The sequence below is a fragment of the Pongo pygmaeus genome, chromosome 18 (genome assembly GCF_028885625.2).
Source record: "Pongo pygmaeus isolate AG05252 chromosome 18, NHGRI_mPonPyg2-v2.0_pri, whole genome shotgun sequence".
Taxonomy (NCBI): domain Eukaryota; kingdom Metazoa; phylum Chordata; class Mammalia; order Primates; family Hominidae; genus Pongo; species Pongo pygmaeus.
The window spans coordinates 24589729-24602089 of NC_072391.2; the positions used below are offsets into that span (position 1 = coordinate 24589729).

General features: G+C 49.5%; 1 protein-coding gene across 2 annotated transcripts in view; it reads right to left on the reverse strand.

Moving 5' to 3' along the window:
- SCNN1G (sodium channel epithelial 1 subunit gamma) overlaps window positions 1-11784 on the reverse strand; it is a 34516-nt gene extending 22732 nt beyond the window's left edge. For both annotated transcript variants that reach the window (XM_054455608.1, XM_054455609.1), the window contains exons 1-5: window positions 11698-11784; window positions 7923-8283; window positions 4848-5148; window positions 1999-2189; window positions 261-364 (exon numbers count right to left, since the gene is read on the reverse strand). In XM_054455608.1, the coding sequence (XP_054311583.1) occupies window positions 261-364; window positions 1999-2189; window positions 4848-5148; window positions 7923-8283; window positions 11698-11776 (1036 nt within the window). In that variant the 5' untranslated portion in view covers window positions 11777-11784. The remainder of the gene's footprint in view (window positions 1-260; window positions 365-1998; window positions 2190-4847; window positions 5149-7922; window positions 8284-11697) is intronic.
- Between the last annotated feature and the right edge of the window lie 577 nt (window positions 11785-12361).

Here is a 12361-nt window from a genome sequence, read left to right on the forward strand (position 1 = left end):
TAGGAGAAGGAACCCCAGTGATGTCCCTATCGCTCTCTCAAATGTGGAGGAGAAGTCAAAAAGGAAAACAAACACTGACTTGGAAGGAAGGAACCAGCATGAACACTGATGGAAACACTGATAGAAAAAGGGCATCCCTGGTTTCTGGCCAAGTGGGAGAGATCCTACGTTTCCAGAGGGCTCCTGCATCCCCACTGTCCTGCTGCCCCCATGTCCACTGTTGGAGGACCTCAAGATCTCCTTGGCACAGGTTTCCTTACCGTATTCGCTGCCCCCCATGGAGGTGCTGAGAATGGTCTCATTTTCTCTGTTGTTGAAAGTATAGCAATTCCCATGCATCGGATGGTGGAAAAGCGTGAAATTCCTATGGAGGAAGAAAATGGGTCAGAAAGGGATCTCCCCCATGCGTCTTAACTGAAGTTGGTCAGGGCAGTGCTAATGGAGCCACCTCTCTTTGGGGAGAATGCGTGAGAGACGTGACTCATTTTCCCCATCTTGCTCCTGATCAAATGACAAACAAGGACCCTCATCCTGGTTGACACACATGGACATAGAACTAGGCTCTCTGCCTTCTGTTTTCTCTTGGAATTCTCTCACCTTCATCTCTATCCTGACTTGACATTCCTTGTGCCATGTCTGTCCCCAAATTCCTCCACTTTTGAATTTCTCAGCCAACACTTGACATTTTCCATTCAAATTCCCAGTCCTAGAAAATAATCCCCTGGGAAAGAATCACATCATCTGTGCCCTTACGTGACTTTGGAACCCAACTCTTAGGGAGACATGATTCCAATTATTTACTTTTTACAAGAACCAATCTGTCTGCTAACATATACAGATAGGTGAAAGAGGCTTAGTGTTTTATTTTATTGTATTTTATTTTATTTCTGAGACAGGGTCTTGCTCTGTTGCCCAGGCTGAAGTGCAGTGGCACAATTATGGCTCACTCTAGCCTCAACCTCCCAGACTCAAGCAATCTTCCCACCTCAGCCTCCTGAGTAGCTGGGACTACAGGCATGTGCCATTATGCCCAGATAAGTTTTTGAATTTTTTTTGTAGAAAGGAGGTTTTGCCACATTGCCCAGGCTGGTCTCAAACTCCTGAGCTCAAGCAATCATCTTCCTCAGCCTCCCAAAGTGCTGGGATTACAAGCATGAGCCACTGGGCCCAGCCCAGGAACACTTTAGAATGTCTCACCCACTGCCCAGTCACTATAAGGGATCTGAGTGTTATCATAAAGGTGAAAGGTTTGAAATCTCACATATTCGAACATGGGCCTTTGTCCTCCCATCCCTCCCTCCTTCTCTTCCTTCCTTCCTTAGAACGATGGTTCTTAATCATCAGTATGCATGATGGTAATATACAAGGTTAGGTTATATGCACACTATATGACAAAAACAGCAATTACTTTTGTGCCTATCTAATACCTTGTGGGTTAGTGTTTTTTTGTTTTGTATTGTTTTGTTTTGAGACAGAGTCTTGCTCTGTAGCCCAGGCTGGAGTGCAGTAGCGCAATCAATCTTGACTTACTGCAACCTCTGCCTCCCGGGTTCAAGTGATTCTCCTGCCTCAGTCTCCTGAATAGCTGGGACTACAGGTGTGCATAACCATGCCTGGCTAGGTTTTGTATTTTTAGTAGAGATGGGGTTTCACTGTGTTGGCCAGGCTGGTCTTGAACTCCTGACCGCAAGTGATCCATCCACACTAGCCTCCCAAAGTGCTGGGATTTAGGGACGTGAACCACCATGCCTGGCCAACTACCTTGTTTTTAATGAGTAGTTTAATGAGTTTAAGGATATTTTGATTTTATGTCATGTACACCTCACTCACTGACTCTAGAACACAGCTCCCATGTAAGCAGTTTCCAAAAGGCAGCGTCAGTGAGAAGAGCACCCTTTGCTCCCAAGACCTATCATCAAGGCTGTAGATTCTTGCAAGGGGCCTGGTACTCAGAGCTGCCAGTCCTTAGAGGCTGAGAGAGCAGCATTCTCTCCTGACCTGGCATCACAGGACACTCCATCAAAGAAGCAGGTCACCAGCAGCTCCTCAGCAGAATAGCTCATGTTGATTTTCTTCTCCAGAGGCACCTGTGCCATGATGTTCATGTAGTGCAGCTTATACCACTCCTGAATGGCATTGATTCCCGAGCTGAAGGTGTAGGTGGCACAGTCGGAGGTGTCATTTGAGCACTGTGAATAAGAGGAGATGCGAGGCTGAAGCCATCGGTCCTATCGCTACTCTTCAGAAGGACCATAAGAATGAGGGACTGAGACTCCAGGCCAGATACTCAGGGGAACAGGTTGGATATCTGGGGCAAGGATGGGTTTCCTCTCACTTCTAGGGGTTGGGAGTGATCATCCTCAAGCCTCAAGGACCAAAAAGGGGCTGAGTGAGAAAGGACACAGAGTCCTACTCCTGCAACTCTGCACTACTTGCCCACCAAGGAAGAAGCAAAACCAGCTTCTTCAGGGTCCCTAGGCACCTAGGGTTCATCCAATTGATGCTACTACGTTCCTAACAACCTTTCCCATTTCCTATCATATCAACAGTCAAGACATCTGGATTCCAGCCCAGACTCTGCAGGAGGAGGAGAGACTACTTCTCTGCACGATCTTAGGCAAGTTATTCTGTGCCCATTATCTCACCCACAAAATGTTGACTGAAACACCATCCTTCCCAACCACGTGTGGTAGCTGGGAGGACCCACGTTTGAAATATACAATGAGAACTTTATAGGGAAGCCATTGTACATTCCAAATGTTCTCATCACACAAAGCTTGGAAACTTTTCTAAATGGACAGATGTCAACTGATTTTGGCTGGTTGCAGTGGTTCATGCCTGTAATCCTAATGCTTTGGAAGGTTGTAGTGGGAAGACTGATTGAGGCCAAGAATTCGAGACCAGCCTGGGCAACATGGCTAGACCCCATCCCCACAAAAAATAGAAAAATTATCCAGGTGTGGTGATGCATTCTTGTAGTCCAAGCTACTTGGGAGGCTGAGGTGGGAAAATTGAGCCCAGGAGTTCTAGGCTGCAGTGAGCTATGATTGCACCACTCCCACCTGGGTGACAGAGTGAAATCTTGTTTCTAAAACAAACAAATAAACATATATATAAAGAGTTGATTTTGGTATCAAGAAGAACCTTGCAGATATCCTGTGAAAGGACCCAAAAAGACTTTGAAATCTCAATGATTTAGAAGAAGGTCCATTTTTCAGGATTTGGGACTATAGCTACAAGGTCACACAATTGGCAATCAAGCCTATAAGGTATGGACATAGCCCCTGTCCTCCAGAGGTGGCTGGGGCATGGAGAGGGAGGGTGGTGATAGAGTTTGCCCAGGAAGGTACTAGAATTCATTTTCAGTGAATGGCATTTCTCAAGAGCTCCTCAGGCCAGGTGCGGTGGCTAACGCCTGTAATCTCAGCACTTTGGGAAGCTGAGGTAGGGGGACCACCTGAGGTCAAGAGTTCGAGACCAGCCTGACCAACATGGTGAAACCCAGTCTTTACTAAAAATACAAAAACTTAGCCAAGCATTGTGGTGCATGCCTGTAATCCCAGCTACTCAGGAGGCTGAGGCAGGAGAATCACTTGAACCCAGGAGGTAGAAGTTGCAGTGAGCCGAGATCACACCACTGCACTCCAGCCTGGGTGACAGAATGAGACTCTGTTTCAAAAAAAAAAAAAAATCCCCTCAAATGGGACCAAAAGGGAAAATGAAGTCAGGCCAAGTACCTCATGAAGGCAAGTACTGCAGGAACATTGACGTTTCTGCTGTTTATTGTCCATCTTTTTCTTTCGGGTGCCTGCACCTCAATTTTGCTTTGGAAGAATTTCCTTTCCCCCTCTGGATACAGCCTGGTAAAATTGTCCATGAAGATACTCCACCATCCATTAGCCAAAGGGTGATTAGGTGACCCAAGCTTCACCAACCAGATAGTCCCAAGATGGAATTTGACTCTTAAGCATTAACAACACCAACAAAAACTGAACATATTTGATGCTTCTTTACTCCAGCAGCAATATCTGAAATGACTTTTCATCATTTTTTGCTACCCAGATCTCTGCATCTGCCCTAATTTCTTCCCTTTGAGAGGCCTCCAAGAGTTACTGGTTGCCTTCTAATACATTTCCCCCCAGTCTGCCCCCCACTACTTAAAATTACCTGAATCAGTTTCAGTTGTTTGCAGCTGAATCATCCCAGCTGGGTGTCTTTCCTTTCTTTTCTTTCTTTCTCTCTTTCTTTCTTTTTTTTAAAAAATAATTTTACTTTAAGTGCTGGGATACATGTGCAGAACATGCAGGTTTATTACATAGGTATACATGTGCCATGGTGGTTTGCCGCACCTATCAACCAGTCACCTAGGTTTTAAGCCCTGCATGCATTAGATATTTGTCCTAATGCTCTCCCTCTGCTTGCCCCCCACCTCTCCCCCTGCTTTATTTTTTAACAGAGTCTCATTCTGTCACTCAGGCTGGAGTGCAGTGGCACCATCTGGGCTCACTGCAACCTCCACCTCCTGGGTTCAAGCAATTCTCTTGCCTCAGCTTCCCAAGTAGCTGAGATTACAGGCATGTGCCACCATGCCCTGCTAATTTTTGTATTTTAGTGGAGACAAGTTTTACCACATTGGCCAGGCTGGTCTCGAACTTCTGACCTCAGGTGATCCGCCTGCGTTGGCCTCCCAAAGCGTTGGGATTACAGGCATGAGTCACTGTGTCTGACCCCAGCTGGGTGTATTTCTTCCAGTTGGACCACAGGGGCTAGTGGCCAAGGAGAAGAGTCCTGGACCCAGCCCAGCCCATGCCCCTAAGCAGTGAAAGAATAAGAAGGTGAAATCTTACCAGTTGGAATCCCACCACCTGCTTGGACTCGATGTGCATGACATTTGAAGCCTTGTGAATGATGCTACCGCCAACTTTCCGCTTCCTCCCTGTGAAGAAGTCCCTGGCCTTGCCCTTCTCATCCTGATCAAAGATCAGCAGCGGGATCCGGTGGGAGAATCTAGGCTGCTTTCCCTCCGAGATGGAGCTCCAGGACTCCGCCTCTCGGCGCTTCCGGGACTCTGGAAAGCCATACAGGGACTTCAGGGCCTCTCTGGTCTCCTGTTCCAAGTCAGCTAGAAAGTGGCGCACGGTGCTGTATCTGCCAAGGTGGGGAGGAAAAGTCAGGGAGAGGGGAGGCGGCCCTGGCAGAACACTGGTGCTCCTCCAGGCTGTTTTCCATCAACATGTGTCAGCCTCGTGCCCACCTTTCCCAACTCCTTGGCAGAGGAGACCACGCCTTTCATGACTTGACCCATCCAAAGTGACCCCTGGCTCCAGCAAATAGGGAAAGGCTCATGGGTGACCCATATGTGACTTCCTGTGGCTTCACCTCTGCCACCACTGTCTGCTTGCTCTCGGGGTGTGTTGATGAGTTTGTCCCGACCAGCATTTCTGGAGTGGTGACTGTCAGGTGCCTCCCATAAACCAGCCACAGCGAGGACAAGTAAATAACTGCCAATCAGGAGTCTACCTAATGGGCAGGCTCCTTCTCCACCCAGCTCACTCTGCCTCTGCATGCTGATTGTCCTCAAATCTGTGCTGGGGGGAAGGAGGGTATAACTGTTACCTCAATGACCCCCAAGAACACAAAATAGTTATAAAGGAGTTGCCTGCATGAAGCACAATACATCATCTTTTAATTTTCACAAATCAAATGGTTCCAGCCTCCTCTTCACTCTCTCCTCTCTCCTTTCTCCCACTTGCTCTAGGCATAGGCAGCAGAGCATAGCAATTGAGAATAGAAACCCCTGGGTTTAGCAAAACTACCTGAGTTTAGGTTCCCCATCCTGGTACTGGCTACCTCACCTTGGACAAATGTCTTAGCCTTTCTGTGTCTTAGCTTTCTCCTTTGTAAAATGGCATTTGTTGGGAAGGTTCAATGAGTTTATTATATATAATAAACACACACAGACATACATATAGATAATTAAATGGCCTCTATTATTGTAATATTTTAGAGACAGGGTCTCACTCTGTTGCCCAGGCTGGAGTACAGTGGTGCAATCATGGCTCGCTGCAGCCTAGAACTCCTGGGCTCAAGCAATCCTCCTACTTCAGCCTCCCAAGTTGCTGGGACTATGAATGTGTGCCATCACACCTGGCTAATTTAAAATAAAATGTTTTTAGAGAGGGGGTCTTGTTCTGTTGCCCAGGCTGGTCTCGAATTCCTGGCCTCAAGCAATCCTCATGCCTTGGCTTCTGAAAGTGCTGAGATTTCAGGCATGAGCCACTGTGCCTCTATTGTTAATTATATTAATGTTATTATATTTATTAAGACTTTATTCCTCCACTACAGTATAAGCTCCACTAGGGCAAATACTGTGTTTGGGTTGTTCAGTTCTCCATCCCAGAACCTAGTACAGTGCATGACAGTTTATAGATGCTGAGTAAATTATTATGGAACAAATAATGGATGGAAAGAAGGAAGGAGGACCAGAGAGAGAGAGAAGGAGGGAGGGAGAAAGAAAGAAGAGGAAGACATGGAGGGTGGAGAAAGAGTCTTAGACTTGATCTTGATTTTGAGCTTTGCACCAACTCACTGATGACTCTGGTCAAGTTAGTTTCCTTTGATAATTTCCTTCCCTGTTCTTCTTCCCTTCTCCCCACCCCTGCTCTGACAAAGTCTGCCTGATTCTGACCTGCCTCACGGACCAGTTTTCCATAATCCTGAGAAGGACTCTGATGACCCATTTAGAACAGGTCCTGCCGAGGATGATAGGGCAGTCCCAAGGGCTGATCACACCCAGGGCCCGATGATCTCAATTAATGGGGTTGGGTTTATTCAGATGAGGGTTTGGGGCAGCTGAGGTGCTTACAGAAGTCACCTGGGTGTCACTTCTGAGTCAGCCTGGAGCTCACTCATGCTGCAGGGGGAGTGAACATGTGAGCTTGGAGAGCCAGGGGCGCGGATGCAGATGGGGGTTGGCTAATTTGGGCTTAGTATGGGGAGAGTGCAGAGGGGGTTAGTTCGTTCCAGGCCTCTTCAAAGTGAAACAAATCCTGCAGCTTCCTCTTTCTACTCTCTCCGGCCTAGCCCATCCTCAGAAGTCATTGATGGGGTGGGTGTGGTGGCTCACTCCTGTAATCTCAGCACTTTGAGAGACCAAAGTGGCAGCATCACTTGAGCTCAGGAGTTTGAGACCAGCCTGAGTAACATAGCGAGACTCCAACTCTTAAAAAATAAAAAATTTTAGCTGGATATGGTGGCATGTGCCTATAGTCCCAGCTACTCAGGAGGCTGCAGTAGGAGCCTCCTGCAGGCTCCTACTTGAGCCCAGGAGGTCGGGGCTGCAGTGAGCTATGATTGCACCACTGCACTCCAGCTTGGGTGACAGAGTGAGACCCTGCCTCCAAAAAAAAAAAGGCCAGGTGCGGTGGCTCACACCTGTAATCCCAGCACTTTGGGAGGCCAAGACAGGTGGATCACCTGAGGTCAGGAGTTCAAGACCAGCCTGGCCAAACATGGTGAAATCCCGTCTCTACTGAAAATACAAAAAATTAGCCTGGCGCGGTGGTACACCCCTGTAGTCCCAGCTACTCCGGAGGATTGTTTGAACCTGGGAGGTGGAGGTTGCAGTGAGCCAAGATCGCGCCATTGCATCCCAGCCTGGGCAACAAGAGCGAAACTCCATCTCAAAAAAGGAAAAAGAAAAGAAAAAAAAAGTCACTGATGGTCAGAAAACTTGGTACATACAGATTCAGAAGAGGGGAGAGGGCTGTTTACCAGCATTAGCAACAAATTCAAATTTCTAGAAAGCACATTTGTAGGCTGGAATCGACGTCCAGGCTGCCAGTGTGTCACTTTCAGGAGGGGCTTTGGCCTCTGTGGGGGGCCTGGCTCCCTACTCGCCTTTCCCTGCTCATGCGTCTTACTTGTAGGGGTTGATGTTGCAGATGGTGACCGCAGGAAAATCCAGCTTCCGGAAGTGGACTTTGATGGAAACTGAGACAGTATAGAAGGAGAAGACGAGGAGGGCGCACTGCCAGAGGATGAGGGCGACGGCAGTCAGTGTGAACCCGATCCAGAGGAGGCGGCGCAGACGGCCGCGGGACACCACGATGCGGCGGCAGCCATGGGTGTTGGTGTTGAGGCAGTACCACCGCATCAGCTCTTTAATGGTCGGCGCCTGAGGGCCCGTCACGGGCAGATTCTTCTTGATTTTGGTTTTGATCTTCTCTCCGGGAGCCATGGCGAGGATGGGACTTTGAGGACGGGACTTTGAGGAGGGGCGTGCTGGAGGGGCAAAGAAGAGAAGCAGGTGAGCTGGCAGGCACTAGCCGGCTAGTGTGTCCCTGGAGACCACAGTCTGGGAAACACCAGTCCACGCGCCCTTAGAGACCTCCTTCCTCTGTTCCTCTGTGGCTTAGGCACTTTGCATTCTGAAGCCTTGGCCCCTTTTCCACGGGACGTTTGTTTTTGGCCACCACAGCTGCCAGAGAAGCTGCCTACTTCTCTTACAGCCCCCAGGCCTAGCCGTACGGGGGCTGGGTGAGGTGCAACCTGCGAAGCGCTGGCTGGACAGGCTGCAGGACTGTTTCTCGGGTTCCTGGGCAGGAACTCTGAAAGCAGCCCCATCAGCTCTCTTATCAGGCAGGGGTACGCGTGCCTTATCACCTCCAGTAGCCCGCCTTCCTCAAGGGCAGCATTCCTATCTCATTATGCCCCCTGGTGCCTAGCACAGTGTCTGGCACAGAGTAGTGCTCGGCAGATTGTAACTGACAGATGAAATCTGCCAAGAAAATTTCCCGGCAGCCACCTTAGATCATGTTCCTGGCTGCATTTTCCCCAGCCTTTTCTCTGAGGCTTTATTATAAGTGAAACGATTTCTCTTTCATTTCTTCTCTTTACAGTCAAGCTCTTAATGTTTCTAGATCACCTGATGTAACAATAACCTACAACTATTGGCCACTTAGTGTTTGCCAGGCATTGTGCCATATTTCCTTGATTATAAGATACCATTAATTTAGAGAATGCCCTTGATTTAATAACAGCTTTAGGGGAGAGTACCAGTATTGGAAAGCAAATTATCACATTCATCAATGTACACAATGCATCTCAACTATACAAACTTTACAATGAGAAATAATTTTAGAAATGGACTAATATACCACATAAAAACTCATTTCATGTTTATAATATATAGTCTCATTAGTCTCATAAGTAAATTAGTCTCTCTCTATAAATATACACATAGCCTATATATATTTCATTTTGTGTTTCAATAATTCCATGAAGTAGGCATGCCATTATTATATCCTGTTACAGAGGAGAAAAAGGGGCTCAGAGAGGTTGAATATCTTGTGTAAGATGATGCAGCTGGTTAGTGGAGGAGCTGGATGGAACCTTGCAGCCTTCACCGCTATGGCATATGCCTTTGAGGGGCCTGGTAGTATGCTGGGTGCAGAGAGTTAATTAACAGTACCAAGAACTAAAGGTAGGAGTAAAGAGAAGGAATACAGAGCTATTTAATTTCCAAACTCTGAACAGTGCGCATGACCACTTCCCAAGACTTGTGAGCACTAGTATTGGGGGTGGGGGATATATGAAAACTGTGTCCCCCTATGCCTTCTACAGTGACAAAGGCAAATTAGGACATATCCTAGGGTATACAGGGTGGTCCCCAGGACCAGAGAGGGCCTGTGTCTGTGACTTCGATATGCCCCATCAAGATTTTTAGGCAGGATTCGGAACCTGCAGAGTTATGCCTTTTTTTCCCACCCTGAACCCATGAAATGTGGGCTAAAATTGGAAGCTGGAGCAAAGCTAGGAGGCTTCCAAGCTTATGATGCTAGTGGGTTTAAGGCCTCTGATGGAAAGGAAATGGAGTGCTGGGCATGGAGGTGAGATGCCCAGAGCAGCCAAACTGCTCTAAACCCTCCATAGATTGATATGATTTTACCGGGATGAAGAACACCATCAAAATGATGCTAGTAGCCTCTGGGCAAGAGGAATATAATTTATTTTTTTATCACTTAAAATATTGCCTATCTTTACCTCCTCCCTCACTACAATCCAAAAAAATAAAAAATAAAGAAAGAAAGAAGGAAAGAAAGAAAAAAATTAGCAAGAGTTTGTTTTTAAAATCTAGGTCCAGGTTCAATTGCTTGTCAAATAAAACTACAGCCCTCCTCTGTGAATGTTCAACAGAAGCTGTGATTCTGGAAGCTCCTATCCCCAGCTGTCAGGGGTCCCTCTACCCCATCAGCCCCTTCCCCAGAATCGACCTTGACCCCAATGGATCAGTCGACAACGTCAGAGGAGCCCCAAGTGAAGGAAGGGAACCGATCTTGCTCTTTGCAAAACAGATAAAATATTCATGTAAATAATATTTCAACTTCAAAGCAAAACAAGACTGTAGCTACCATTAGATTATGCAGCCTGAGCCAATGTGATACCCTTGGTGGAAGAATTACTAGCTGATATCCAGCACTTACTCTTCTAAGTACTTTGCAGGTGTCACCTCATTTAATTTTCACAACAATCGTCTGAGGTAGGTATCACAACCACTCCCATTGTACAAATGAAACAGATGCTGACAGGTTAAGTAGCTTGCCCAAGGTCACACTAGAAAGTGGCTGAGCTGGGATTTGCACCTAGGAGTCCCTTTAACAACTAGGAGCTAGGCTGCTCCTCAATCATTAATAATAACAGCAGCAGGGAAAGCAGCAATAATAGCAGCTATTACTTATTGACCCCTTTCTCTACTCCCAGGCATCCCACTCAGTCCTTTTCACACACTACCTGATTTAATCCTCACTACAGTTATATGAGGTGCTATTACTTGGCCCATTTCACAGAGAAGGAAACTGAGGCACACAGGTTGGGTAATTTGCCCAAGACCACACAAGTAGAAAGGATTTGAAGGGTTCTTTAGAATTCCAGGGCCCTGGCTCACCGCGGCGACTCCGTGCACCCCCTCCTCGCCTACCACCGACTTTGCCTGTCCCCCATCCCACAGTGCAGGACCCCAAAGCTTGGGGAGGGATGAGAGATTTGCCCCAAGTCTAGCGTTGGGTTCGCTGGACCGGAGAGTTCCCGATCAGTGCCCGTCCCGAAGGGCGACTCCTGTGCAGAAATCACTTGAACTCAGCCTCAGGGCCCGGACCCGAGCTCCTGCCGAGCGACCCCGCAGCCCCTGCCCTCCCGGCGCAGAGCGAGCGGGCGCTGTCCTGTGGCGGAAGCCACGTCTGCCCCGGGGGAGCGCCGGCTGAAGCCGCTGAAGGGAATCCAACCAGCCCACTTCAAGTGTTTGCTTCTTTCTGCACCGAGTCACCCCGGAGAAAGCATTCCAGAGGGTAGAAGGAACAGTAGCGGCCAGGTCCACGCGACTCACTCCGGCAGGGAAGGGGGCTGAACAGGCGCTGGGCGGAGAAAAGAGGCCAGGTGCGGCCCGAGACCACCAGACCCCCGGACTCTGAGTGGCTCTCGACTGGCTTCTGCTCCGGGCCACGGCGTGGGTAGACCCCGGAGAGCTGGCCGCTACCGCCCGGGCAAGATGTCCCAGCAACCCGGGCACCGGGAAGCCGCCACCGGCTGATGCTGGCTCGGCCACCTACCGCGCTGACGGCGTCCGACGCCCTGGCGCCCGGCAGCCTCTCCGGTGCCCAGAACCCCCGAGCTGGTCCGACCCAACCCGGCTGAACTCACCTTTCGGTTCCAAAGGGTCCAAGGCTCGTGAATGAGCGATCCGGGTGCGCTGCTCCTCTGCTCGCTCTCGGGCTAGCATCCCCTGGCAGCGCCACCACGGGATCTTGTGGGTCGGCCGGGCCCCGCCCCCTAGGGCCCCGCCTCCCCAGGCCCCGCCCCCACCTGCCCAGGTGCTTTCCCCAGGCCGCCAGGCACCTGAGACCGCCCGGAGCGGGCCACGACTTCGCAACGCCCCCTGGCGCCCCGAGGCCGCCCTGCGCCCCAGCCCGGCCTGCGCTGTGCCTTCCTGGGCCACCGCGCAGTGCCTGCTGCCGCCCCGAGGCCGCCCTGCCACCCTGCATTCCCGCTGGGTCTCTGCGGCATTTACCCCAAGGCGCCTAGCAGCGCCTCCCGCCCCCTATTACTGCCCCGCGACTTCCTTCCGCTCTCGTCCAGATGGCAGGTGCCTGCGCTAGCACCAGCAGGAATCCCACGCAGCCTCGCTCCTCGGACTCCCTCCAGACCTGCAGCGTGAGGCCACTTCAGTGCCCACCTGCGTCCGGCTGTAGGCAGCAGGGGCTGTTCAGCCAGGCCACTCATCCTTTGACCTTTTCAGCTGCTTCTTTCTCTTTCTTTCGTTCTTTCCTCCTTCCTTCCTTTTTCTTTCTTTTCCTCTTTCCTTTTT